This window comes from Oryza glaberrima, chromosome 5 (assembly GCF_000147395.1).
Source record: "Oryza glaberrima chromosome 5, OglaRS2, whole genome shotgun sequence".
In the NCBI taxonomy this organism is placed as follows: Eukaryota; Viridiplantae; Streptophyta; class Magnoliopsida; order Poales; family Poaceae; genus Oryza; species Oryza glaberrima.
In genome coordinates, this window is record NC_068330.1 from 11,419,683 (window position 1) to 11,444,654 (window position 24,972).

The 24,972-nt window shown below is 41.2% G+C and overlaps 1 protein-coding gene across 1 annotated transcript; it reads right to left on the reverse strand.

Moving 5' to 3' along the window:
• Positions 1-14,685: 14,685 nt before the first annotated feature.
• On the reverse strand, positions 14,686-24,065 carry LOC127775060 (protein ROOT INITIATION DEFECTIVE 3-like). Its single transcript, XM_052301374.1, has 8 exons — positions 23,848-24,065; positions 22,944-23,057; positions 21,841-21,974; positions 17,160-17,325; positions 16,467-16,672; positions 15,443-15,570; positions 15,075-15,301; positions 14,686-14,968 (listed from the first exon to the last, which is right to left on the reverse strand). The coding sequence occupies exons 1-8, from the start codon at positions 24,058-24,060 to the stop codon at positions 14,813-14,815; spliced, it is 1,344 nt and encodes a 447-aa protein (XP_052157334.1). The 5' UTR covers positions 24,061-24,065; the 3' UTR covers positions 14,686-14,812.
• Positions 24,066-24,972: the final 907 nt, after the last annotated feature.

Below are 24,972 nucleotides of genomic sequence, written 5' to 3' on the forward strand. Positions count from 1 at the left end.
ATGTCGGTGGCCAATGGCGGTGTGCCTAGTTCGGCTAATCCAAGGTTGGCGCCCCCAGCCACCTCCTTGCACGTGGCAACCCCCTATTGGTTGGTGATGGCGGTTGTGGGTGCACCAACATCCACAACCACCATTTCAAGCGTCATATGAAGGCTATAAAAGGAGGAGTTCAACTCACTTCCGAAACACACATCTCAAGTGGAGTACAACTCACTTTCATATTTTAGGCATCTCTTTAGTGTGTGGAATTAGGTAAAGAGTGAGGTAAAGCTCCGGAAGGAGTGCCCCAAATATCGGAGTTCTTCTTCCACTGGAGTTTCGGAGAAGTGATGGAGTTATCGGCCTTCTTCTCTCGTTTGTATCTTAACGGATGCTTCTTAAGTAAGTATTTGAGATCTCCTTATGGTATTTAATTTAGTTGCTTGAATGACATATATTCCCATCGTTGCGGGTTCGTCGCTTAGTTGAATTATTAAGTGCTCTAGTACTAGGATTCTAGATAAAGAAGGAAGTTCCTGCGTGGGGCTAGAGTAGTAATCAATAACTTAGGTGTGGTGTTTAGGTTAGCGGTTACCTTTTTTTGTTGTGTGCTCCATAGAAAGTGAGGTAGGCGGAAGGTGGTGATAGCCTTGTCCATCCTTTGTATCCCTCCATGTTCAGGTACATCATAGAGCCGTAGGCTGGATTCAGCTTGGCAGACCAGCGGAGGGCTAGTGCCAGAAGCAATCGATAGGGTTTTACCTTTAACTCAAGTCTAGTAAATTAATCCATAGGAATCCTCTTTAGCCTTAGCCTACCATTAGTTGTTGTCCTTGGATAGAATTATGTTCCTAGATATATGCACATGTTTTCTGTGATTCGATACCCTTGGAATACTTTGAGGTGAAGTGCTACAGCGGTATTCGTGCGCTTGCGGATTTATCTGTGACCGTATCAAATACCAACAGCGAGCTCAAAGAGATCGTGATGCACCAACAACTTCATCAACATCATCCTATGTAATGTCACATCCACGAAAACCTTCAACTGGTTCATGTAAGGAATTATCCCACTCATTGTTCCAATCAAACTCCTCAATGACTGAAGGATCTGGCCTTTTCCTGCTTTCTCACACCTAAGCTGAAACCTAGTTTCCATCTTCCAGTTATAGGCAACAAAAACAACATCATTCGATCTCTTGTGTACTAACTGGTTCATTTTCTTTGTATGGATCTGCAGGGATGCAAATAACAAGGGAAGAAAAAAAAGGATAAATAACTTGCTGATATAGTAAAGAAATTTAAAGCAAAACTACAGATAAACTGACTTGCAAATCCAAATGTTCTCCAATTGAGCTCACAACTGGATAAAAAAGCTCAATTGGATCTTCTCTTTGGCATGCGTCATTAGTCTTGAAACCTCTAGCATAGCGGGCTTCTCATCGCCATCAACAACTCTTAGCACAATAAGTAGGGAGCGTATCCTATGCACACAGGCCCTCACATGTACACACCGTGTACACCAACTAAAAATTATCACAAAAAATTCTAGGAAAATTCATACATATACTTTCAATAGTATTACATCTACGTGCAAAGTCGCATCTTCAAATTCATTCTACATAGAGAATAACAAAAAAGATAAAATTCTGACAAAATTGCAACCTTAAAACTGTCAGATTTTTTGTTTTTTTTTGTTACGGCTAAAATATAATGAATTTGACGTTAAGATTTTAACCCTAGGTGTAATACAATTGAAAGTATGTGTATGATTTTTTCTAGATTTTTTGGTGACATTTTTTAGTTGGTGTGCACGTGTGTACACGTGAGGGCCTGTGTGCATAGGATATGTTGTCCAATAAGTAATGGGGTTGAAGCTCTGATACAATCTTCAATAGAGGACCAAAATTTCTTAGAGAGAACAATGCCAGTCACTTATATTATTGCCTTTGTTTTTGCTAATTTGATCCCAGTCCATTGTTCACTCACAAATAGGCTTCTCAATTCATCTCTTTGGCTATAATTGCTCTTCAAAGATAAGTTGTGGCAAATCGAGTGGCAGCTGGTCTTAAAAGATTCTTTCCAATTGTCTTCTCCCTCATTGCACTAAGAAGCCTCCCATGTCTATAAATGAAAGTGGTGACACGCTTAGCACGGGCAATGGGGTTTTTAAATTCCTTCAGTTTCCCTATGTCCTTCAACATAAGATCCAAACAATGTGCAGCACAAGGAGTCCTATACAATGTGAGAATTCTCTCCATTAGAAGCTTATCTGTTGCATGTATTAGCACCATTATCAGTGACAACTTGAACAACCTTCTCCTTTCCAATGATCTCAATTCTCTTCTCTAGCAAATTAGCTAACATAGTTGCATTATGTGTTTGTAACATCCTGAAAATTCCTAATAATAAAAATCACTAAAATTTCGAACTTTTTAAAAACTTTTGCATCATGCTGGGTGTTATGGTTGTCATTGCTTGCCAAATATAAATTGTAACAATGGAGAATCAAATTAATGGCGTACACCTGAACAATAAATATATACATTAGTGCGCAAGAAAGCAAGCCAAATAAAATATTAATTTCTATTATAAATCATAGATCAAATATTAAATATTCGAACCATGTTGATAGCTCGATGTCATGTTTAACTAATGGGATTGTAAGATTAAATCTAATGTATTTGGATCCAATCTCACATGAAGTATTATAAATCCACATGAAATGATGATTACCACTATAATGATCCTATTAACAAATGAGAATTTCATGGGAATATATATACATTAATATTTGAACACTTGATAAAGTCACTCATATAAAATAATGGTCATATAATTAAATTAAGCTTTATAAAATTATGTGAGTTTTTAATTAAACAATTAGATTAATATTGTGCCGAGTCTCAATTTACTATTTATAGAATAAATAGATTGAACCCATCTGTGTAAAATATATTGCTATACAACTAAACTCGACCAATCTGCTAATGTATTAATCATGACAAGTCATTATATTAAATTCAATATTACCCCAAAGTCTTCAAAAATATATAAGTTCACCTTAGGGTCAATAACCCAAATTAATCTAAAAAGAATTCAGTTGTGCGATAAATAAATAAATATGGGTGGTAATAATTTGGATAAATTTTCATGAGGATTTAGTACTTAAATTTAGTTAACATTTAACTAAGTAAAATTAGAGTTTGTAGGATTAAAATTGCATAGGAGATAGGCTAAAATAGGGTTTAATTAGGGATAGCACTATTCATTGCACATGAGGTGTTTGATGGAGTTCCTAGCCACCTTAGCCCTCTTCCTCCCCACTGCCGCGCCTAGCCCTGCCCCTGCCCTGCCACGCCGCGCCTAGCCCTGCCGCGCCGCTGCCTTGCGCCCCACGTCGCCGTTGCCGTCGCCGCTGTCGTGCCGCGCCACCGTCGCCATCGCGTCCCATCGCCGCGCGCCGTTGCTGTCGCATCCCATCGCCGCGCGCCGTCCCATCGCCACCTCGTGCCCGTGCCGCTGCCGCGCCGCGTCGCCGTCGCGTCGCCTGTCGCCATCGCGCCGAGCCCCGCCAAGCCGCGCCGAGCCCCGCGCCGTGCCGCCCGCCCGTCGCGTCGCCGCTCTGAGCTGCGCGCCGCCGCTGCCGCGCCGTCGCCGTCGCCATCCCGCTGCCGCGCCGCGCGTGCCGCCGTCGCCTCGAGCCCCGTCTCGCCGTCGCGTCGCCCGTCCCGTCGCCGCGCGCCCGTCCCCTCGCCGCTTCGAGCCCCGTGCCGCCGATGCTGCCGCGTCGCCACTCCCGCTGCTGCGCCGCGTGCTGTCCCGTCGCGCCGCCGCTGCCGCGCCGCGTGCCGTCGCCGTTGCGTCTCGTCGCTGCTGTCACGCCGCGCGCCATCGCCGTCGCGCCTCGAGCCCCACGCGCCGCCCGTCGCATCGCCGTTAGGGTCATCCAACCCCTCCCCCGCGCTTTATAAAACCCCGGCCCCCTCCCCTTCTCCACCCACACCCATTCCCCTCCGTTTCCCCCTTCCTCCTCCACACGCGGCCGCCTTTGTGCCGCCGCGCCGCCGCCTTCGTTCCGCCGCGCAGTCGCCTCGAAGCCACCGCACTGCGCCGAGTGCCGCGCTGAGCGTCGCCGCCTTGCGCCGTCGCCGCCACCGTCGGTAAGCCGCCCCCCCCCCTCGCGTCCGGTCGCCGTCGCCGCCCTGGTAGGCCGTGAGCCGAGAGAGAGAGGGAGGAAGAAAGAAGCCAGGGGGAGAAAGGAAAAAGAAAGGAAAAAGAAAGGAAAAGAAAAGAAAGAAAAGAGAGAGAGAAGGAAAAAGAAAGGAAAAGAAAAGAAAGAAAAGAGAGAGAAGGAAAAAGAGAGAAAAAGGAAAGAAAAGGAACCCTGGGTCCCACCTGTCGGTCACTAGGGTTATGGATTAGATTTCGGATTAAAAATAAATCATTTATAAACAGTAGCTTTTTACAATTTCTCGGGTTAATTCAAATTTGAATCTTTACACTAGCATAACTTATTCATTTTAGCTCCGATTTGAGTGAAACTTGAACCTAAATTCATCTAAATTCATAAGCTTTCCAATGGTATATAGTTCACTATTTAATAAAATATATTTATAATTATTAAATAATTAATACCATGATGATGCATAATAGTCAACTTAAAAATGTGCTAATAAATAAAATTGATATTGTACTATAAAGTAGATGTCAAATAATTGTCCTTAACATGCTTTCTCACTGTAAAACCTATGTAAACTAATTAGCAGCATTGTTTCAAATTAATTAAAGCATAGGAAATACTAGTGCCAATTATTAATATATGTCAATATATAATTATACTCATGACGTCCAAATTGTATAAATAATGTTTAGCCTCATACTTTGTGACTAAAAGTTGAACACACGTAGATGAGTCTTTAACTTGTTTATGAGAGATAATAACAGAGCTAGTGTGACTAAAATCACCCGCACGAAATTAATTAATGGCATTTCCTATACAGTAGTATATGTTTAGGTTGGAAATCGACCCTTAAGTTGTATACACGGTAACTCACTCATAAATCCACTTAAAATCACATGTACTGTGTAGCTCATAGTAAATAGCAACTATTCAAATAAATGATTCAATATTAAGATATTGTGCACATACCTATACTGTACATCCCATTATAGCTATACGGTATAGTATTAATTTGCTTGTTGCATATATTAAATTAGAGGGACTATATGATAAACAGGAATATTAGATAAATACTAGTTATAAATCTTGATCTCATATAATTATAGTTCAATTGTAAATTAGGATTATTCATTGTAAAATTATGTGATGGGATAATTTGTAACCATAATATGATTAACCTAAACAACTCTAACATACAAAGCACGGATAATTATTAACCTTTTCTAATTTATTGTGACAAGTAAAATATGTTCATAATCAAAGTAAAGCTTCCATCAATAAAATAATAATACAAATGATTCACTGTAATTATTTGATTGATCCTAAATCCATCTGACAACATAATCTCTAGTATATGACCATTTTATTTAGATAGATGAATGTGTAACCATAATCCTTCCATAGCCATTAGCTAGACTAAACCACCATGACAACAGAAAGACTAAGAAACTTTAGCTCTTACCTTGATTAGAATCCATTAGCAAGCGCGAATAATATGAGCAACCCTAGGTTCGACCTCAACAAATATATTTTGTTTGTGCATATTTGATTGTTGCTTGAATATTGGTTTTTCTCGCGTATTATAGAAATTGTGTATCGGTCAGTCGTGAGGCAACGTCTGCAACTTCCAGGAGGTGAAGGTTGATCAAGATTGTATCAAGAATAAGGACTATTCTGAGCTGGCAAGTCATCACTATTCCTTGAACATGTTGATCCCAATTGCGAAATTGTTTTGTTTACAAATAAAATTGCATGCAATGATGAACATCCTACTTGTGATTATGCCATGCCTTGATTATTGTTTACCCTTAAGATCCTTGTAACCATGATTACGTATGAGTCCCTAGTCAATTATGACAATTGCTTAGAAATGCTATTCTAGAATCATGCATACTCATATTTATCAAATGCTATATGCTTGGGCAATTACCTTTGGGAAGGTAATTGAGATACGACATGTGGAGACATGAGCACCACATTGCCATGATATTAATGACATGATTTGTGAAAGGAGAAATGAAACTAAACAACTGTTTTCGACTGGGGCGGACGGAGGATTTGGGTGGTATCTGGAAAAGGCTAGTACTGTCCCCGGTCAATTAAGGACCGAGCCATGAAGTTAAGCATGAAACGACCCCCGTACAACCGCACTTCTCGTATGGGTATAGACCTAGCGGAGTAGATAGCTGAGCGGAGGCAGTATCCATGCATAGTGGTTTCTTGATGTGTGAGGCAAGGGCTCTACGGTGGGGCAGCCATTGGTAGGACCACGAGGCGGGTGTCTACAGTGGTGTCGCCATCGGTAGGACTGCCATGTGAGAATCTAAACATAATTATAACTTAATGCATGTGTGAGTCTTCCCTTCCTGGGTGCACCAGAACTCCTCTCACTGCTAGAAACCGTGTACACCTAGAGTGCATGAGGATGTAAAGTTCATGGAGCGGGTACTGCCAATGCGAGGTTATCGAAAAGCTTTGCCGTGACGCGTCTCATGTGTTGGGACGAGGCTCATGTGTTGGGCAGTCGCGGAGTGCGGGTAAAGTGTACATCCACTGCAGTGTGAGTAAACCAAATCTATTCGAATAGCCGTGCTCGCGGTTATTGAGCACCGGGACGTGTATTACACTTGGCTAGACTCTAAATTCTTAACTTGTGTGGGATGGGATATTGCATGATGATTTTTATGCTGTTGGAGCCACTTCCTGAGAGGAGGGAAGGTGGACGTCCTCAGAAAACCATGACGATTCAATGGCGGGAAGCTATCCTTGGGATCACAATGGATGGTGGACAGAACCGTCGTTGTTTAATGTGAACAGTGGAACTAAAATTTGATCAGTCTATGCTAGGTCTTAGGCTTGTGAAAATATTTGCAAAACGTAGCTTTACGCAAAAGAACCTGAAGCCATTCCTTGAATACCCTTTATCATATGCATTGCTGTTGTGGTGGCTTGCTGAGTACGGTTGGTACTCACCCTTGCTATTTATATATCTTTTAGGAGAGCGCTGAAGAGAAGCCCTTGTTAGTACGCTTGCATATCCAACAAGATGATCGGAGTGCGGTCTTGTTCTAGGTCTCGTTCCCCAGTCGACTGCCTGTGGCATGTTAACCGGGCCCTTATATTATTTTGTCTTCCGCTATTGCTCTCTGATAGTTGTTAGCCTACCTGGCCCTAATGTAAGTATTAACTCTCTTAGCCTGAATTCATTCGTGATATGTTGTGATCCAACTATGAATGTGTGTACCAACTATTGATCCAAGGATTGGTACGGATAAACACAGAAGATTTCCGATTTCCAAAATCGGGGGTCTACAGTGTTTCACTTGATGCATCAAAAGACTCCAAGAAGTAAGCCCACAACATGCAAGTTAATTAGGTGGCGCCCCTCCTATCTATCCATCGATCTGACATAAAGGTGGAGCCATACTACTTCCATGCTAGCTCTGTAGCTCATGATCAACCTTTATTTTACCTTTATTTTACTTGTGTCTTGGACATAGTCCTAAATCAAGGTCTCCCTTAACATGTGCTTACTCATAGGCTTGTAACCCGAACCATATTATGCGGTGGCCTCACAAGCAATCTCAAACTGCCTTGAGGTTGCAACATTGAATGGTATGCCATACTCATAGAACCACAATACCCCTTGCATATCCACATAATGCTTATCTTCCTTTCTCTTTGTACTCTCCATGGTGCTTTGGAACCGATCAAAGCGCGTCCATCTACAATCTTTTCAACTGTTTTTCTAACCGTAGCAATAATTGTCTTGGTCTCCTTTGGCTTGGCTTTTTTTTTTTTACTATTGGAGCTCTGAAATCGTAGGTTGCTCTTCTTCTTTTTGCTTTTATCCCACTAGAAGGTACAACTGGCATAGAAAAGGATGTTGTTACATTTTGATCTAGCAAAACCTCCACATTTCCCCCTTTCTTCATCTCCCAAGAATATTGTCCATTTTTTTTTTGTTCTTGTGCAACTGATTTTGCATTTGTTTCATGAGTTCTTTATCAATTTTGATAGAAACTAAAACATCTCCATAGCCACCTGCTAGATGCTGCTTCAGCCTTGTAGCCCCTCCATTTGTCACCTCCCCACAAAGATTACATGTCACTAAGTTTGTGTTTCTAATTACTATCCAATAGCCGCACTTCCAAGCTGGATCCTTTGCATGGTGGCCTCTGTTTTGGATCAGTTATAGGATCATACACAGCCTCAGGGGCAGCAGCAATAGTTGTTATCGTGGTTGCTGCATAAAAGATTGCACTTTGATAAAATATACAAATTGATGAGCAACAGTTGAGGGACGGGCTCCAGTGTCACTCTGAAGGATTTCTGGAGCCTGTCTCCATAGGAAAGATCCCTCCCTTTTGCGCTAGATGGGGCCCCACCCCTCCATTTCGAAGAAGCGGAGGCCTCTAGCCAGTTTCCACTGGCGCGCATAACCCCGTGCTCCAGTTGGGGGGCATGATCAAGACTACTCCGAGGCTTCAGCTCATGAGCCATTAAAGACGAGAGATGGCAGGAGGCAGTTAATGCCCACCTACTAGCCGCTTTGCTCCAACAAGTCGTGCAGCGGGAAGCAATCGAGATCCTTGCGACTTGGGCCCATCATGACACATCAGATCCTAGGATCCACAGGATCCATGTCGGCCCATGCAACATCTTGGGCCGCCCACGACGGTGTCTGGTGTAGTTACGGGTGTGCTCCTAGGTGGAGCCCACTTGTTAGTAGGAAGTTCCCGGGCCTACTTGTAGGAGGCCTACATGATCAATGATGTAATTTCCCATGTACATATGCTAAGCATATAAATGTGCGATGTCGCCTTAGTGAAGGCAGGATTCTCATCAATCTCATAAGTCTCACTCTTCTAGTAGTTCACACAACTTGCACACTCCCATAGCTATTGGATTTGGTTCCAACAACAACTAGCAACCAACAACTAGCTAGCAGATCAAGGCAGCAAGTATTAACAATTTATACATATGCATACTTGAATATACTAATCTGCCACTTGCAAAAGGAAACTTTGTAATAGCATAAACCCTAGAGATCAGCCACTAGATGGGTATAATAATCAGATAACCAGAAAAAAAATAATAACCAAAAGAAGGTACAAGTGTATACAACAACAGGGGATTTAACGGAGGGAGGGGCGGGGGGGGGGGGGGGGAGCAGAGATGAAGCAAGCGATCAGCAGTGGAAGAAAAATTTTGGAACAGAGACACACATCGGCTAATTTGGAACTCTATCAAGGAGATCCAAGAATGTTGCCCAGGAAAACAATTCCTGAACACATCACTTTATCCAGCACTAGCACTGAAGCAAATTTTGTCAACTATTCATGGATGGGATGAAAATATTCAAAAAGGTCAAAATCGTTAGCATCTTTTCAGAAATGATGTTCGGTCAGTTAGTAATTCACCATATTTATCAATTTAACTGTTCCGTGTCAACATCAATACAACGCTGAAAGAAATGAGAACAAAAATTCAACATTTATATATTTCTAAAAAGGGAAACAATCAGAAATAGTATGACTTATATGGAAACGACGCTCGGTCGGTTGGGAATTTTCATGACCATTTTCATCCTAGCAAGGTATATCTGTTCAGTGGAATCTGTTTGAAAGAACAATGGAAAAAAAAAACTCCCAACACTAGATAAATCGGTTTCTTTTATTTGCAATAATCAACAGATCCTTAATTAAATAACAAGTAATTGAAGGCAGAAATTTAGTAAAATAAGAAGGATGCTAGAGTGGTTAGCGTCCAAGCCAGGACACTGCTAGAAACATTATCTGGATAAGGACACTATCAAAAACATCATCCACAATCTGGGTCAGCCCAATCCACACATTTGTCTATTGCTGGCCACCTTAGGCCCCCAAAATCTCCTCCCATATTGGGCACTTAATTCTTCCTTCCTTCGTTACATTTGGACTGACCTCTCACAGCATGAGTTAACATACACAGCAAGCAATTTGAATGGATTTGTCTATTAGTACTTAAACATGTACATGGCAGCAATTTATCTATCAATATATTGAGGATCCATGGTCCTGAACAAAATGTATAGTTTCATTCAAATCAGAAATTACATTCAACATTTATACATCCACATCCAACTAAGCCCCAACTGCAATGAAATTTGTTGTTCTAACAATGTACACAATCATGTAAGCTTAATTGGGCTATGTTCAGACTGACAGCACCATCAAGATATTACTTACAATAACTAATCGATGATAAACCCCGGGTTGACTTTGGTTGATAAAGTGGCTGATAATCTCCCAGGGTGGGAAGCCTCCCTCATGAATATAGCTAGTAGGCTGATTATGGTCAAGGTGGTCCTCACGGCGGTTCATATTTATCTCATGATGGTAATGGATCTTCCAAAATGGGTGATCAAAGCTATTGATAAAGAGTAAAAGGCGAAGGTGTTTCCTTTGGAAAGGACAGGAAAATGCTAGACTGCTAGTGATGGTAGCTGCCTAGTCTTTGGGATCATGTTTACCGACTACTCCAATATGGTGGTCTTGGACTTCATAACTTAGAGAAACTAGGATGGGCTCTAAGAATGTGATGGCTATGGCTCCAAAAGACCGATCCCACAAGGCCATGGGCTGGGCTGCCCATTCAAGTGCCGCAAAGTGTTCACGCACTTTTCAACGTTGTGGTGGTTACTACAGATGGTAATGGGAGGAGACCAAGTTTTGGACTGACTGCTGGCTGCAAGGGAAAAAAATTGTAGAATGGGCTCCTAACCTCTTTCTTATGATCCCTAAAAAGATAAAAGAAAGCAGAGAACAATAGTGCAAGCTCTTATAAATAGAAGATGGGTAGATGATATACTAGGAAGCCTCACTATGCTGGTCATTTATGAATATTTACAATTATGTGACTTGGTGGATGGGTTAATTTTGCAATGTGTTGGAGCAGTATGTTTAGAAAATCTCTGGGTCGGGATCTTACACAAGTAAATATGCTTATGATACTTTGTGGGATCCATCAGATTTGCACCTTGGAGCAGAATATGGAAAAGTTGGGCCCCTACCATGCAAATTCTTCACTTGGTTGGCAGTAAATAACCGAGGTTGAACTTCTGACCGCCTTGCCAAGTTCAGGTTGCAACACCGGGAGGCATGCACACTTTGTGATCAGGAAGAAGAAACCATTTAACATCTCTTCGTCAAATGTGTTTTCTCCCGACAACTTTGGTTTTTGATCCTTGAGAAGATTGGAATGGCAGCTGCAGCACCTCAGTCCTCTTCAACTCGTTTCTCTAACTAGTGGTTTAAGGCCATTCAAAAAGTCCCTAAGAAGGAAAAGAAGGGCTTGAATTCCTTGTTTATCCTAGTGGCTTGGGAAATTTGGAAGGATCATAACGACCGTGTTTTTAATGGGGTACACCTAATATTTTGGTGGTTGTTCAAGCAGTGGCTAGGAAAGTACCCTTTGGAGTATTGCTGGGGCCAAAGCTCCACGAGCTTTTTGTAGGTCGCTACCTCTTGATGGCTAATTCCTCTTAGGCCTAGTTCTTTTTCTCAACTTCAAACTTTGACTTCCTCGTTTTCCGTTAGCACGTTTTTCAAACTGTTAAATGTTGTGTTTTTGGCAAAAAGTTTCTACGTAAAAGTTATTTAAAAAAATCGAATAAATCCATTTTTTAATTTTATAATAATTAATACTTAATTAATTATGTGCTAATGAGTTTTCTCATTTCATGTGCACCGGAAATGTCCCTCTAATCGGAGAGAACGAACGGGGCCTTAGAGGTTGTTTTAGTGGTGTGTCATGTTGTGACGCCCTTTTCTTTTTTGGTGTCGCTTGAGGGATACTTTGGTTCTCTCTCTTGTAAATATTTCTTTTCTTCTTCATGAAATGAAGCACAATTCTCATGCGTTTTCAATAACTAATTGATGATATATTATTATGTGGCATTGGAGTTGATAATTCAAGTTACAATACGATTATAACTTGCATAGAACTTCCCTTTAAGAAACTCTACGGGACTCCATCCAAGTTATCTTTCCCACCCATTGAATTGAAGCTCTTCACAATTTTCATTGCTACTCCAAAATTGGTGAGTACACATCATTTATTATTTCCATAATTATATACACCATTTATTATTTTCATAATAATCGTCAAGATTAATTTGGAGTAGCCAAAGCCTCGCCAACTGGAGTCTACACATCTTTGTTTGTGATATTTTATATTATTGTAAAACATGATCCATGTTATTTATCCCTTCATTATTTGTTTGCAGAATAAATTACATCTAATCGACATGTTATTCTTTTAAAATGTTATTAAGGCATAGTTTTGTCAAGCCTATGCTCGTATATAAAAATTGGGTGAAGATCATAAGCAAGACCAAATACATCACAAAAGGCAAAGAGAAATTACTTTTACGTATTGCAGTTTTTTACTAGTCCCTTCTAGACCTGCGAGTTTTGCTCAATTCTCTATATACCTCTGAGTTCTGGTTTTTTTCCCTTAGATGCCTGATCTATCTAATAAGTATGAAAAGGCCTGTTTTGACCCCTTTTTTAGTCAAGAAAATTAACTTCTAGCTATTTTGGTTGGGCACTTTTATTTTTATTGTTGATAATAAATCATTTTACAAATTACTATTGCTTCGGTGCTTCCCTTCAAATCTGTTTGTAATTCATTGGGTCAATGCCAAAGCGGTTAATGGGACAAGAAAATGATTTTAAATTTAAAATCCAGTGAGAAAATACCAAAATTACAAAATTTATGTATTTTTGGCAATTTCATCCTCTTGATTCTTTTTTTTCAAAATTAGAAAAGAGTTACTAGGTGTGGTTTTGATCTAGGTAGGGAGTCTTCTTTCTTTGGGTTTCTAGTGAGGGGCAATAATGATAGATCATGGTTGGATCCAGGACATTCAAGGTGCTATTTCTGGTGGAGTCCTAGCGGATTTTCTCAATCTATGAGATATGCTTTCTAAGATTGTTTTATAGCTCGGCATGAAGGATATTCATAGATGGAGATTCTCAACTTTAGGCATAGTGGAAAAAAACGGACCGGGCTGGCGGTTCAACAGGAAAAAACTAGAACCAAAGGTCTCCACGGTTCGGTTGAGCCTAAAGATCGGACATGCATTCAACCCGAATAGAAACGACTGAACCGACCGGGTTTAGATCTCCATGGTTCGGTTGAGTTTAAAGACCGGACATGCATTCGACCCGGATAAAAAACGGCTGAACGGACTAGGTTTAGACTATACTGGGCACTAAACCACTTTGGTACAACCGGGTAAAAGGAGATAAATGGGCCAAATTAAGGCCCAGTCCATTGCCTTCAGGCCCACGCGGCTGTTTTTTTTTACAAAAATCATAGAAAGGCTTGTGGTATAGGGACTCGAAACTGGGTTTGTGCATTGAGAGCGCTTGGCTCTAGCCATCCTACCCTTGTTCCCTTGTATTTTAGAGCAAATACACACCGTATATATTTGCTATTGAACCGCGGTTCAACCGGCAGTCCACCGGTCAGACCGTCAGACAGGTGCACCAAGGGGTCATCCAGGTCACTCACCAGTCCAGTTTTTTGCACTATGAATTTAAGACAATATTCAGCTAAGGATGCTTATGATTCCTCCTTCCAAGGTGCCACTAAATTTTCAGGCCATGGGAACGTATTTGGAAAACATGGGCATCTGGAAAGTGTCACTTTTTTCATGTGACTTGTCGTGCATAATCGCTGCTAGACACCAGATTGTCTTGCCTGACAAAGTCTGCCACATCCAGACCTTTGCGCTCATTGCGACCAAGATGATGAAACTATTGATCACTTTCTCACAAATTGTGTCTTCATGAAACAGTTTTGGTACTCCCTCCTGTAGAGGTTTGTCCTAAATTCTTTGGTCCCCCTTGAATGACGATCAAAATAAGTGGTGGAGCATAATCAATGAGGGTGCAATATGGCCTGAATTCTATAGTCATTCTTGGTTCTTGGACGCTTTGGATGCATCGAAACCATTGTGTTTTTTATGGGACTGCTCCTAAATTGGCCGATGCTCTTTTGCTTGCCAAGGAGGAAGCACAACTGTGGTGTTTGCCGGCCTCAGGGGCTATCATTATTGACTACTCAAGAGCCGGGTGGTTAGTCTCACATCATGGTTTGGTTTGTGGTTGTGGTCTTGTGTTGTGGTTTGGTTTGCAACATGTATGGTTCCTAGAACTCATTGTGTGCGTGTTTGGTTCTGTACTCAGGGTTATAGCCCATCTTTTTTTCTTGTTAATATGATGATAAACAGATCTCCTACGTATTGGAGAAAAAAATGAGGGGTGATATGGTCATTCTAGAACAACCAATGATATAGGAACAAAAAGGCATGCATGGAATGAAGAGCCAAACATATTGGCATACATGATATCGAGCTAAACTTAGAAGTTGTATATAAGTAATAGAATAATAAAATAATAGGCAGCATACAACGAATTATCTCAAAGATAAATTAACAGGACAACAATACCAAATAAAATAAGCATTCTCATTTCAGATAAATATGATTTTCAAGATTGCGCTTTCTGATACTTGGATTATGGCACTTTCTACTGTGATATATGTTCAATCATTTTATTATGTTCATTGCACATACTGGATGAAACAACAAATCAATGACTTAATCCTCATCTGCACCAACATCCATCACATCAAATACTTGTCCCTGCAGTAGCATATTCATATTAGTCAATTCCTTTGCCATGGTTTGGTTCTTCACCCGGTCTTGAATGTTCATTCCAATAATCATCTCTACTGCTTCAAGGGTTCTCTTTTCCTAGTAAATAGTAGAAAGTGTTCCAATTAGTTTTCTTTACATAATTTTTAATACAATAATATACAATTTTCTTTTCAGAAATAATAATAATACATATAAGTCTTACCTCTAAATCCAAGAGTTGCTCAGCCAGAAGGTTGGAACTATTGAAAGATACTATGCTAGAATTGACATCTTTGGAGAATTGAGATGGCACCAAAAATGCCATTGTTTCATTTGTTGGTTTGCATATCTTCTCTAATTTAGGGAACTTGATGGGACGGAAATTTCTTTCTTGATGAACAGTTGAGATCGCTCGCTTTGGAAAGACTAGCAAATTTGTTATATGCCCACCTATTGACGAAATGACAAGGCAAAAAAAATGTTAAAATAAGAACCTTTCGGAAAGAACAAAAGTGACCCTTTCAGAAAGAACAAAAATGACCCTTTCAGAAAGAACAAAAGTGAACTAAAATGGACTTCATGTAGACTTACCTATTTTGTTTTCTATTTTATTAATAACTTGCCATGCTCTTGTGTCCCAAACAAGGATAGTGCAATCCTTTGATGCAGAAACCAACCTTACTCCTTTAGAACAAAATGCTAATGCAGTAATTGGAGCACTGTTGACAAGTAGGAATCAGCCAATTAGTCTTATGTTGTGCTAATTATTTTATGGATTCACAACACTTAAAATCAAATATTTTATCAATGTTAGGTATAGATTAGATATCAAGACTTTATAGAACTTTGTTAAAAAATACTTCGGAACAATCATAATCTAACATAGAAAGAAACTAATACTCAAGATTGGATACAATAGAAACTAACGTATAGACACATATTACATAAGTTTAGAAAAGTCTAAATACACCCCGCCCAAAAGAAACTTTGATTGAAAGTCCATTTGGCACCCTAATCTATTAAACCAAATACCCAACCCTCCGAACTATATAATATCATACATAAACCAAATACTAGTGCATTTTGCAAACTGGTTTTTATGTAATTTGCATATACGTTCGATGACTGCATGACATTGGACATATATGCTAATATCTCCACCTAAATCTTTCATTCTTACCCACTTTTTTCTTGAACTTACAAATGAATGTCGATATAATACTAGTATGGCATAACTATATCTTATATATTGATGACCAATGACTGATGATGTGTAACAGGCTCATTTAAGCTTCCAAATGCACAAAGCCACTATCCAAAATCACTTTAGGAAATAATATGAATGGTATTCCAAAGTCTGGGGGTTATGTTTAGGGTGCTACACGAAATTTTACCCAAAGTTTAGAGGTTATGTTCACCGTTTCCTTGAAGTTTTAATTGTGATAAAGAAATGTGTTCTCATTTTGGAAATCCCTATAATTGTTTTATATTCTTGATAATAATATTTGTTCTAAATTTAAAATAGTACATTGCATCTTATTGTCAATTATTGATATGTCTTGAGTAACATTTGCAAAATTTACCAATCAATGCTCTTAATTCAACTATAACTTACTTGTGTCCTGAAAGAATTTGACAATTATCCTCAAAACATGTTAAACTGGATTTTTTTGTCCCAATTCCATTCAACACAGTGACATATATACAAGTATCACCAGCCCCACAAAGTAGAAATTGTTCCAAAGGATCAACTGCGATTGTAGTAACTGAACTGGAGAGTGAAATGGTGTGAAGTAGTAACCCAGACAATAGATCCGTAACCTAGAAAAATAACATATTCTCAAAGTTGTCATCAGCGCCAATGGAAATCATGCTCAAATCTACATTCAAAAAGTGTGCTAAATCTTACGAGTAAGTGTTCTGTTGCATTTTGATCTTGGTACTATTATTGAATATATTTTAAGCAATGAATAACACAAGCACAAAAAATTGACCACATCGAGTTTTGTGTTGATATGAGATCTAGTTATAATATTGAAGCAAACATCAGAATAGTAAATTGTATAGACAACAAACATATATATAAGTTATATTGTTTAAAAAGAACTAAGCATATAGAACCATTTTACTGAATAATATATTTTGAATGTATGGAGTATCAGTAGTCATAATTCATTGCTAAATTATGAAAGTGTACATGACATTTAGTACAGGAACTAGATTTCAAGTTTCATATAGGATGCTGATAAAGTTGCAATATTGATCACTGCAAAAGGAAACAACATATTTCATCTGAGGTGCATTAAACCTTGCAATTGCCATCGAGTGAGCTCGTTATTAGAATGGGACATTGACCCCTTAGCATTGTTAAAATGCCAGTTATTGACGCCTTGTGCTCATTTTTCTTTACATTATAAAAGTTGGGATATATCTCTGTACCTTCAATGGGTCGAGGTTCCTCTGCTTGAAATAAACTGCAAAGTTCAGATGCAGAGTGAAAAATAGGTTATTGAAAGCATGTGTTAACTTAAATGCTTAGTTGATTATTCCCATTGGAGGGTTTGGTGCCTCATCTGATATCAAATAGCCTTACATACCAACAATAATATACTGGTAACATTGTTCTTTTTCTGAAGTGGAGCATTTCTCAAATATTTATTGTACTGCTTTTATGAGATGTTTGGTATGATAATATATAGTTAGAAGAGTGAGATTTTGTCTCTGGAGTGGAGTGAGAAGAACAGAGGACAATTGTTGACATGATGAATTGTAAAAATAGCTTATTTTCAACTACCTACATACATATCATTGAATTCTGGAAAATTGTTGCATAGATGATTTCAATGGTGGAGATAGTGAGACAACGGCTCAGTTCTAGGAAATGTGGTCATTTGTCTCATGGTGGTTGGGAAACATTGATAAAAATATATTTACCCAACATCCCTTTACGGCTTATATATGATGGGTTTTATCTTATGCCTGAATGAGTCCACAAACAAGTTGGTTCTATCAGAGGTAGCTTATAGGTGAAATCATCCTATTGGACTAATGTGATTGCATTGACATTTAATGCAATTCATTAAAAATGATCTATATGTTTTAATACTTGCCTGTAAGACTCCTTTCCAAATCAAACTGTAAAACAATAGTTTGTGTAGTGATAGTGACTAATGGAGTGGGAAGAGCAAGAAGACATTGACACCTTGCTGGATCAACTGAATATGAGACAACTTGCTAAAGGGGTTGTAGCCTAGTGGTTACAATGCTCAAGTAGCACCTCTAGGTCCTTCATTCGACTTTCCAAGGGAGCAAATTTCATGCTTGAATAAAAGAAAAAGATGCCATGAGGGCCTCCCTCGCTATTTCCAATAAAAAAATAAACAACTCTAATTGCAATCCAGGGATTGTCTCAAATAGTCTACAAGCCTGATGAGACTGTTGCGCTTATATAGTTTGCAAGCTATTTGGGACATTTTTCTCTTTGTCATAAGTAGTTCTTTAGCTACCTATTCTTGCTAGTTGGTTGTGGTAGTGCTGAATAATGTAGTGGTGCTTTGTTCCTATGCTTGAATGGCAAGCCTGCGTGTAATACTAGTAAAACCAACAGGAAAAGTTGGGCCTTAAAAAAAGGAAAAAAGTACAAATTACCCCCTGAACTATCACGGTCGACCGAATTACCCCCCTGAACTCGAAAACCAGATATCGCTCACCCTAAACTTTCAATACCGGACAAAACACCCCCCTACTCAATATCAGAGTGGTTTCAATCCAACGTGGCAGTCCAGTCAGCAACTTTTTATTTAAAAAAGGCAAATTTTGCTACAGAACACTACTTATGTGTGGTTTTAGCCCTAGGACACTGCTCAAACTCACATTTGGGGAAAAACACTCCATAAACATGGTAATTTGCCAGTGGACACCGCGCCGATTAAAATAATAATATCCAGTTGAAGAGGAGAGAGAAATCACATGAAATGTCAATGTCAAAAATACCCTTCGGCCCACATGTCAGCACTCATATCTCTCTTCTTTTAATCTCTCCCTATCTTCCTCCTTCCAGCGTCACTCTGACAGGCGAGCCGGCGTGCGGAGGACCGGCACGGGTGTGACGGCCTTGCAGGTGGCATGGCGAGGCGAGGTGGCGAGCGCCAGCGGGGTGCGGCGGCTGTGTGGGCGGCGCGGCAGCGGCAGCGGCTCGTGGCGACACCATGCGGGGTGCGTCCGGCGGCGAGGTGTAGTGGCGCGGCGACCGTGCAGACGGTGTGCCGTGCGAGCACGGCGGTGGACGTTGTCATGGAGGCGCGCAAGTGCCCCCGCCAGCGCGCGGAGAAGTTCGTGGTCCAGGCGAGCGCTGCGGCGCGGAGACGTTCACGGTCCGCATGGCCGCCGCGCCACTGCACCTCGCCGCCGGACGCACCCCGCAAGGTGTCGCCGCGAGCCACCGCCGCTGCCGCACCACTACACCTCGCCGCGCCGCCCGCACAGCCGCCGCACCCCGCTGGCGCTCGCCGCCTCGCCTCGCCGTGCCACCCGCAAGGTCGTCGCGCCTGTGCCGGTCCTCCGCACGCCGGCTCGCCTCTCAGAGTGACGCTGGAAGGAGGAAGATAGGGAGAGATTAAAAGAAGAGAGATATGAGTGCTGACATGTGGGCCGAAGGGTATTTTTGATATTTCATGTGACTTTTCTCTCCTCTTCTACCAGATATTATTATTTTAATTGGGGCGGTGTCCACTGGCAAATTACCATGTTTATAGAGTGTTTTCCCCCAAAAGTGAGTTTGGGCAGTGTCCTAGGGTTAAAACCATACATAAGCAGTGTCCTGTAGCAAAATTTGCCTTTAAAAAATGGTGGGGCTCACATATCATAGTCTCTCTCCTCTCTATCCCCTCTCACCTCTCTATCTCTCTCTGATGTCGCTCACTCGCCGCTGAGAACGAGCAGCGCATGCGCCGGCGGTGGCTGGCCCGACGCGGTTGGTTGGCTGCAAAGGCCGGCGACCGCGGAAATGAAGGTAGCGTGATCGAGGACTAGCGGCGCGCCAGCGGTTGCGAGTCTCCTCGAGGCAGAGGCCGAGGATGTGGCGTGCCGGCGGTGGCCAGCCCATCAGGCTCACTAGGCCTCGTCCTCCTGTGGTTAGGGGAGTAGTGGCTCGCGCCGGACTTACGCGAGAAGGCAGCCATGGCGGGGGAGAGGGGCGACGCGGCGGGGCGGCTGCAGAGGCTGACGACCACAGAGGCGAGGGCGGCGCGGTCGGTGGCGAGGCTAAGGCAACTCGGGGTCGCGGGTGAGGCAGCTCAGGGTCACGGGTGAGCAGTAGGGAGAAGAGTAGACGAGTGGTTCATCGTCGCCATCGCCGTCGACGTCATTGGCCGGCGCTGAGGCAAAAGCGCCAGCGCTGTTGCTGCTCCCTTCCCTGGAGACGGCGGTGAGGCCTCTCTCTCTCTCTCTCTCTCTCTCTCTCTCAGCTCAGGCAGGCGGCGAGCGACGAGTATGTCGATGTTTGAGATCGCGACTAGGGTATTTGGATGGTATGGGGATCGTTGGTACCAGGTATATGCGAGATTGAGGTAAAAGAGATGGAGACATGGATTTTTATACAGGTTCGGGCCCCTCATCTGATAGGTAATAGCCCTACATCCTGTTGACCAAAGCCAGTGTTGCTCTTATTCATCTGAATCACACAAGTACAATATTTGGGATAACCTATCTAGTTGTCGTCGACTTGGCGGCTAGATAACCAACTCGTAGTCGACAACAGGGCAGTCTTCCTCCTCGAATATGAACCCGTTGAGATCAGAGATGATGCTAGATCCCTCTTGCCGGCCTCCGTAGGCACCGGATGGGGTATGTCTAGGCTAATCTCTGATGTCGAGATCTGGTGGTGTGTGTTGGCGTGTGTATATGTTGGTCTTGTGGTTTTGTGGCGTTTGGCTTCTGTCTCCTCTCCTCCTAGGGGGGCTTGTATTTATACCCATAGATGCCCCCTTGTCCAAGTAGAACTAGGGAGATAAACATAGATACGATCCGAGTAGTCCTTGTAGTTTACATATAGAACTCTTTTTGTCCTTCCTTATCCGGAACTCCTTCTATATACGAGGTATGATTCCGTATAAAACATGGTATGTGGTGGGCCCTGCCGAGCTTAGTCGATTACTATTGGGTATGTGATATCCATAACCCTGACAAAGTCCTCATCGGGGAAGGCGCGACACGTGCGGTGGGGAGGGCGAGGCGGGCGGCGGGCGCCGACGAGGACATTGGAGACGGCAGGCTACGGCGACGAGTTTGCAGCCCATCCCCGTCGTCCCCGCGCCCGGTTGCTCCTCCTCCACCGCGTGCTCCACCGCTCTGTCATCGCTGCCTCCGCTCCAATCACCTCTCCTTCCCGACGCCCTCGCTGGCGGCTCTACCCCTCTGGCCCCGTCGCGACGCGCCCTACCCAATCTCACCGCTGCACCAAAGGGAAGAAAGAGAGAGGAGAGATTTTAGCAGTACTCTGACCGCCACTGCGTCCTCCGCACCGCCCTCGCCTCCGCCTACTTGCCGCTGCCGGCACGCGCCGCCTTCGCTTCCGCCTACTTACCGCTGCCGGTCGCGTCGCCATGTTGTGTCGCCCATCTCCCCCATGCCACGCGCTTCAGAAGAGGAGGGAGAAGAGCGCCGCGTCACGCCCTCTCCCTGGCCACCACCCGCTTCAGAAGGGGATGGAGAAGAGAGATGTGGGCGAGGATTCCAACGAGTGGGCCCTAGCAATTTTTTTTAAAAAAAACTGATGTCTGGACTGCCACGTGTGCTATTTGAATCCTAAACCGCTTGCAACAGTGCTCGGGGGGAGGGGGTGTTTTGTCCGGTATTAAAAGTTCAAGGTGAGCGATATCTGGTTTTCGAGTTCAGGGGGGTAATTCGGTCGACCACGATAGTTCAGGGAGTAATTTGTATTTTTTTTCCTAAAAAAAATGCTTCACCGACTTCTAGCTTGTAGAGAGTACCTGACCATTGACCAAGTATAAACCATCCCTTCTATAGATCCAGAGATGAGAAACGAACTATCTTGAGAGAAGGCTAAACAACTTATAGCATTTTTATGTCCGCACCATCTTTTCAATAATGCTCCACTTGCTATCTGAAAAGAACAACATTTTCAAGTGAAAAAGAGTTCATATTAAACAGAAATTTGTCACTGAGTGTGTGATGCAAAATTTAAATTATTACTCTTTTTAGATATTTGTACTATTTGCAAGAATATTTCCCATAGAAGATGCAATCTTTATTTATGAATTTGGATTAAAAAATACACTCATACACTAACCATCCAAGTAGAATATCAAACAATGCAGTAGGTTAAAAAATGTTAGTATGTCAAGTGAAGTAGAATGAGAGGCATTAAGATTTTGTTCAAGCGAAATCATACATACAAAAGGGATATTCAACTGAACTGCTTCTCAAATATAAATACAAATCATTATATATCCTTGCTGGAACAGCACTACCAATTTATCGCTAAATGAACTCGTAATGTTATTTTTAGGGAAGTTAACATAGTGACTAGAAGTATAATTAACTTCCATGGTCATAAACTTTCTTCCGTTTGTCAGTTACATGGACCTCCTTATTTAGATCATCCAAACTAACATTAACAAATGGAGCAAACCAATTTATGATCAGAGTGGCATCCTTTCGATAAAGATGGAGCATAACGAATACTAGGTTATAAATGAAAGAATTGGCGGGGCATAAGTTTTGATGTGATCTTTTATTAGTTCAAACTTCATTTTGTATTGCTGGACAAACCAGTTGAAGTTCGGTAGATTCATACATGTTTAAATAGGAAATCCCCATGTCTTTCATAAATCAAAATAAAAGAACTTGGTATTGTTGGATATAATTATGCATTAGTGATGACAGGATAATTCGTAGAATGATTTAAAAAACAAACATAAACACAAGCCATACCTTCCTTTAATATAAAGATACCCAATTCAAACATCGAACAATGCATCAAGAGTCTCTTGTTGATCATAATCTAGCTAGAATAGAACGACGTATGAATAGTTTAATTCTTTTGTAGAAAGAGGAAGCTTTTTTTATTTACCTCCCAAATATAAGTATGTCCAGAACTAGCACCACCAACCAAATACACCCCATCTTTTGAGCAAGCAATGGGCCCAATGGCTTCAGCTACATAACTTTTTTGCACTTCCTTGATCTGTAAAAGGAAAATAATTTAAATGGAACTAGAATAGGACTATAGGGTATTCACAATTGAGATATAAACACTCACATGTTTGAGCATTAATCCTTTGGGCCCATATGTTAAAAGTAATGCCATTTTGTTTTGTCACTAAATGTTAAATTTGAACACTTATAATATTTTACAATCAATCAGTTTTAGTCATTTACCATATAGAAACATACACCGTATGTACTTGTTGTGTAAGGGTAATGAGAAGTTGTAGTTAGTTGATTCTATGTCCTCGGTTGATTGAGGGAAAAAACTATTACATCTAGAAATGAGCAATACATGCCGAGTTTTAGATGAAATAGGAAAAATGGACTTAATGTATTATCACTTTAGCTTGTAACTTGGATCACATTTTTCATCTGAATTATGACTCACCCTAATCACAATCACACTTTTACATCTTGAATCCCTTCTACCATAATCTGGCATATGATTTCTGACTAAAATTGAAAAACCTGAATTTGTCAATACTGAATTAGATCTACTCCTACAAACATGATAGCGAAAAATCTAACAAAATTTAGAGTATTTTGATAAAATAATCCATCTTATTTTTTAATGAAACATATAATTTAATTTGGAACCAATCATAACACAAGGACCAGTTCTAGCCCTAGACTTCTGCAATTAATTCATTCTCTAGACTAATTTGCTGCCATGATCCACACAATCCAACCTATGATCTACACAAAATCCATTACCTGAAAGGGCAAAGACGAAGAAAAGACATCACATGGCACAAAAGAAATCTTACCTTACTTGGAGCCCAGAAATATATAGCACTTCCAAAGATTGGTTGATCCTTGTCTGTCCGAGATGCAGCGAGGAGAAATCCATCAACAAAAGCGAGGCCACATGGAGGAGCAACGCAGTCGTGTATGCACATAATCTTCTCGCATGTGTTGATATCGTACACCAACCCTACATCATTAGCACACACCACTAGCATTGCCTCTTTCTCCCCCATTCTCTATCTTAGGTAGGCAATGGTTCTGGTAGAGAGGTTAGGAAAGTGAAGATATTGTTTATAATGATTTTGGTCTTGGAGTACTAGGAAGTGAAAAGAGGTTAATAAAGACAATCCAAAAAAAGCTCCAAAAAGTCTGAAACTGAAATTCCTTTTTAGGAGAGTTAAAGATGTGCATCTCATGAGGCAAGGACCACAGAGTTTGCTGAGTACAAATGGTCCTTATCTATTACTCCATCCGTTTCAAATGTAAGTCATTCTAGCATGTCCTACATTAATATTGATGTTAATGAATCTAGACATATATATCTATCTAGATTCATTAACATCATATAAATGTGGGAAATGCTAGAATGACTTACATTGTGAAACGGAGGAAGCAGCTTCTTCTATAAGGGTACATAAAAACTTCCTTGGTTATCTATGGATGTTTTTAGATGCAGAAGGCCTTGTTTGTTAAGATGGGTCAGGATTTTGGCCAAAGAAAGTTCTAGGAGATTACACAAGCATTTAATAGAGAAAAAAACATTTTGATATTGAAAGTTAATTCTTTAGGATAAATTGTTCTCTAATTGATACATCCAGTTTTATAACTAAAGCATTTATTAGTTTTGAGGATTTAGATCATCCACTACACCCTAACGAGTCAACATTTTAGAGATATGGAGAGAGGGTTCATGTGGTAAATTCGAAAGGCCACTTAGAGATCATATCTTGTCATATATCATAGCATCATTCGGTGGCAAAGGTCAACAAAGATGGCATTGAAATGAACAACGGGGTAAGTGCAAAAAAAAGTATGCAATCTCACCATTGAGCCCCTCTCTCGCGCAACTTTCCCACCCTCATCCCCCTTCTTCCGTCCCCTATGCCACTAAGTTGAGACCCTAAACCCATAGAGTAGCCGCTCAT

What these genes read in the sequence shown, in the direction of transcription:
- LOC127775060 (XM_052301374.1), bottom strand. Translation starts at nt 24,060, where the DNA reads ATGGGGGAGAAAGAGGCAATGCTAGTGGTGTGTGCTAATGATGTAGGG. An exon ending in ATTTCTGGGCTCCAAGTAAG is followed by an intron (nt 23,058 to 23,847) that starts GTAAGATTTCTT and finishes TTCCTTTTACAG; the next exon opens with ATCAAGGAAGTGCAAAAAAG. An exon ending in TAAAATAGAAAACAAAATAG is followed by an intron (nt 15,302 to 15,442) that starts GTAAGTCTACAT and finishes TTTCGTCAATAG; the next exon opens with GTGGGCATATAACAAATTTG.